Source organism: Rhagoletis zephyria, unplaced genomic scaffold, assembly GCF_001687245.7.
Source record: "Rhagoletis zephyria isolate East Lansing unplaced genomic scaffold, Rhagoletis_zephyria_1.1 Rzeph_scaffold_09031, whole genome shotgun sequence".
NCBI lineage: Eukaryota > Metazoa > Arthropoda > Insecta > Diptera > Tephritidae > Rhagoletis > Rhagoletis zephyria.
Genome location: NW_016166110.1, coordinates 7,161 through 11,809, shown reverse-complemented (window position 1 = coordinate 11,809; position 4,649 = coordinate 7,161). Strand labels below are relative to the sequence as shown.

Genomic DNA, 4,649 nt, shown 5'->3' with positions numbered 1-4,649 from the left:
ATACAAAGTTTGTAGCACGTCAGGGTTCAGCTCTACAATTTTTCAAAAATGGCCAAAAACGCTGTTTTTAGGGGTTTCAACCCCTTTTTTCTCGAAAACGTGACGTGATGGGACATTTTTGACCCCAGATTCGTGTTCAGCACGAAAAATCCGTTCGGAAACACCAGGTCCCGTCTTATTCGCAAAACCCTTGTAGACCAGTGTAATGTATGCGAACGGCTTGAGTCATATAGGTGTGGCTTCAGAACTAATAAATCCACCAAATACCAGTTATTCGCCATACATGAAATATTGAAAAAGACCCGCGATAATAATGTCGATCCTATAATTTGTTGTTTTCAGAGCCGCTAGTGACAGCAAATCATACTTTGAACTTAGTAGGCAATTGAGCAGTTAAGTCCTCTCTCAAGGGATGGAAATCACAATCGATAAGTCTCTCATTATGCACGTCCTGATCTATGTATGTAGGTGAAGCGTAGATCATGCCATCATCTGATTGGGCGGTCCTTTACACATACTATTACATGGCAGCGAGTGCCGACGACGATGTATCACAATGAGCTATACGCTTTACAACGTTTTTGACATACATATGTATATAGTGGCCGCTGCAGTGTAGAGGTGAGCAGTGCGCAGGGCCTGGGTTCAAGCTCTGGTCAAAGCAAACCGCAAAAAAATATAGAAAAAAGGTCAAACACTAACATAAGTGTGTGTAAGTGCCCATCTATTATTACACCGGCTCACAAAAAAAAAGTGGTCGATGTATTTAACCAGACCCAGCTACCGACAAGTATTTCGATTCGCTGAATCTGAATCAGAGATCCGTTTGACTTGTCCACCTCTCAAAATTTCGAGTAACTTGCCATTTTTTCGGTTGTTCGTAAGTTACTCGAAATTTAGGAGGTGTTACATCACCTAAAACGACCAAAATCAATTTTTTCTTTAAATAAAGTTTTTTTTTTTTTTTAATGTAATTGCACTTCACTTTTTCCTTACCAATTTATTCATTTTTTCTGTGTTGATTATCGATCGAAAATATTTTGATGTTTACAACGCAAAAACCAGCACAATGAATTTCCAAATTTTTAAACACGAAATTTTTAAGTTCATCAATCAGCTTAGCTATCAATTATATTACGTTTACACAATTTTCGCAAAATTATAACATTCGAAAAATATTATTTAATATGATTTTGTTGCTTTTTTGTTATTGTTTTTGTAATTGCTGTATGATGGTGCACTACAAATATTGTACGCTTAACGATTTTCGCATTTGAATGAAAAACCGAATTTGCACTTGCACCAGACTCCAGCAGCAGAACAGCGTACTCAAAAGAAAATCAACGAGTCGGACGCTTTTATACCACCAACGAACCGCAAGCGACAAACTTAACAAATTCACAAAAACAACTCAACCAGCAGAAAGCTGAAATCAACCATAGTTGCAACAACAAGAAAAACGAAAATAACAACAACCAACAAACAAGACACATACTAACATACGTATAAATGGCTGGAAGAGAATGGGCTCCCGAGTCAGACGGACGGCGGACGGCGAACATGGAAATGTGGTCATATGGAGCCGCCACAGTCAGCCCATTTTTCTGTTTTTTTTTTTTTTGTACAGCCAACAGCGGTAAGCAGCGAGCAATAATAACAAAATGTTGCCCATGACTCGCGGAAAACATTGTAATAGTCGATCAGCTTAGTGGTGTTGTTCGGTTCGGTTCGGATCGGTTGGTGGACGCATTGGCACCACTCTTTGAGTTCTATTGTGGAAATGAAGTGATTTGAATTTTATTGTTTTTTCTTTTTGTTTTTATTCTAAGCACAACTGCGTTGCTGTTACTGGCGGAGGTGGTGGTGAATTTGCAGGCTTTTATGTAAATAAATCGCCGATCGCGTTGCACTTCTCCCCCGTCGAGCACCACCGCCAACATCACCACAATCAAGAATTGCTGCAATGCAACGCAGCAACAAATGCAGTTGGGTGGTGGCTGCACGGAATTGAAGCGGTGCTTACAGGTTTTGGCTAATAACTATTGCATATTTCAAAACAAAAACAATGTACGTTTGTATTGTGTATGTGGCAGGGTGTAAACAACTTTAAAAGGCTTTGTCCGCAATTTGAACGAATAATCTGAGATAATCGAACAGGTGGTTAACATTACAGCTGCTTAGACGCATACATATTTACTTACATATATAGATACATATCGCACCCTAAATCAAAAACCGTCACAACCCAAAAAATCTCAAATGCCCAGGAGTGGCAAAAAACTGTTGATGCTGCACAAGCAACGCAAGCAAAAATAAAAATATGTAATCTTATTAATATTTGTCCGGTTAAAGAAGATAGTCATGAAGAAGAAATTTTGGCAGAAAATAAAAATGTGGCCTGTGAACTGTTTTATGGGAGAAAATAAATTTTGAAAAGCTTTTAGTTGCGACTGTTTTTGATTTAGGGTGCGATATGTAAATAGTATGTATGTACATATGTACATGTGCATTAGACTGCATCACAAAAAAAAAAGTTGCGGGTTTTCCGCCGGGATTANGATAAAAATGTGGCCTGTGAACTGTTTTATGGGGGAAAATAAATTTTGAAAAGCTTTTAGTTGCGACTGTTTTTGATTTAGGGTGCGATATGTAAATAGTATGTATGTATGTACATACATATGTACATGTGCATTAGACTGCATCACAAAAAAAAGTTGCGGGTTTTCCGCCGGGATTACAAACTGTATTATATTTTAAGACCACCACCAAAATACTTCGGAAAAATATTGAACCTTATCATGAGTTTCATTTTCGCCGAACCGGTTCACTTTTCACTCTTGGNACCACCAAAATACTTCGGAAAAATATTGCACCTTATCATGAATTTCATTTTCGCCGAACCGGCTCACTTTTCACTCTTGGTTTCCATGTATTTACTATGGGCGGATGTCAAATTTTCGGGTGAATTTTTTTTCGGCCGAAACTCAGGATAAGGCAGATTAAGATTTAAGCGAGCTGGACCGATTTGAAAATACAAATACAATAAAAAAGTTTAAAAAAAAAAACAGCATCAAAAATCTCATTATTACGATTCCGTTGAAATTTTTTTTTTTTAATTTTTTTTTAATATTTTTATGCAAATTTTTTAAGCTTAACCGTTTTGTCATTTGGGGGGATCTTTACAAAAAAACATCTTTAAGAAATTATTTTTATTCATAAAAAACTCCATTTTTGGAGGTACTTTCAAATCGGTCCAGCTCACGTAAATCTTAATATTTTTCGGAAATATTTTGTATGGGAAGTTATGCAGTCTAATGTGCATGTATCTATAGATATGGGAATGTTTCGCATTCATGAATATCTAAATCTGCGTGAGCTTATATTCGCTAAGAATGCCAATAATACCTCANGCTTTAAGAAACTATTTATATTCATAAAAAACTCCATTTTTGGAGATACTTTCAAATCGGTCCAGCTCACGTAAATCTTAATATTTTTCGGAAATATTTTGTATGGGAAGTTATGCAGTCTAATGTGCATGTATCTATAGATATGGGAATGTTTCGCATTCATGAATATCTAAATCTGCGTGAGCTTATATTCGCTAAGAATGCCAATAATACCTCAAATTTTAACTGATTTTAATTTTCTTTTGTTTTATAAAGCTGTTAAAATTCCTTATCAATCGGCGGGAGCTGATTGTAAGAAAAGAATATCACCCTTTTTTTATTTTATAATGAAAGGTATTTTTTTTTTTTTTTTTTNTGGGAAGTTATGCAGTCTAATATGCATGTATCTATAGATATGGGAATGTTTCGCATTCATGAATATCTAATCTGCGTGAGCTTATATTCGCTAAGAATGCCAATAATACCTCAATTTTTAACCGATATTAATTTTCTTTTGTTTTATAAAGCTGTTAAAATTCCTAATCAATCGGCGGGAGCTGATTGTAGAAAAGAATATCACCCTTTTTTTATTTTATAATAAAAGGTAAATTTTTTTTTTTTTTTTTTTAAGGATATAAGGAATACTTCTTTGAAAAACCCACTTAGTCCATCTTATAGTCAACACAGCACGGTGAATTAGATATGTTTAACAAAATAAAAACGATTAATGTTCACTTTGTGCTAAAATTTAAATTATTAATGAGGTGTCCCTTTACTAGATAAATTAAATTTTTATAAATAATTTACTTTTTCAGTGAAAAATTTCTTTAAAAAAACCTAAAAAAATCTATTTTCTTCTGAATTTAAAGAAGTTTGAAATCCGCTTTCAAAAATCTATTGATGCGGACTTTTTATTTAGATACATTGTGGTGAAAGCAAATAAATTTTTAGCATTTAGAATCGATAAAAATTATTGAAAATCAAATCAACTAACTCCCAAAACATATCTTTTTTTCAATGAAAAGTTTCTAAATCCATAAGCATATGATTTGGTACAGAGGACCTACATCAATTACTAAGTACCAGAGAGAGCAAGGCAGCAGAGAGTAGGTACACCGTCCTAAGGACAGCTCCTATGAACTCCGCATGGTACATACTGAGCAGAGATTGGCATGCGGTGCGCCGAAATTATGGCACACTCAATCAACGACACTTGAGTGCTTGAAATGAAAAGCTTTCGGTAATCGGTCAAATGCGGTT

General features: G+C 35.2%; 1 protein-coding gene and 1 long non-coding RNA gene across 2 annotated transcripts in view; one reads left to right on the top strand and one right to left on the bottom strand.

Moving 5' to 3' along the window:
- Positions 1-1,383, bottom strand: part of Cpr97Eb (Cuticular protein 97Eb) — a 10,348-nt gene extending 8,965 nt beyond the window's left edge. Inside the window, exon 1 of the mRNA XM_017631636.1 lies at positions 997-1,383. Within this exon, the coding sequence (XP_017487125.1) occupies positions 997-1,008 (12 nt within the window). The 5' untranslated portion in view covers positions 1,009-1,383. The remainder of the gene's footprint in view (positions 1-996) is intronic.
- Positions 1,384-1,703: 320 nt separating this feature from the next.
- Positions 1,704-2,025, top strand: LOC108375502 (uncharacterized). The gene is made up of 2 exons (XR_001849168.1): positions 1,704-1,736; positions 1,830-2,025. It is a non-coding gene; the product is annotated as an uncharacterized LOC108375502 (long non-coding RNA).
- Positions 2,026-4,649: the final 2,624 nt, after the last annotated feature.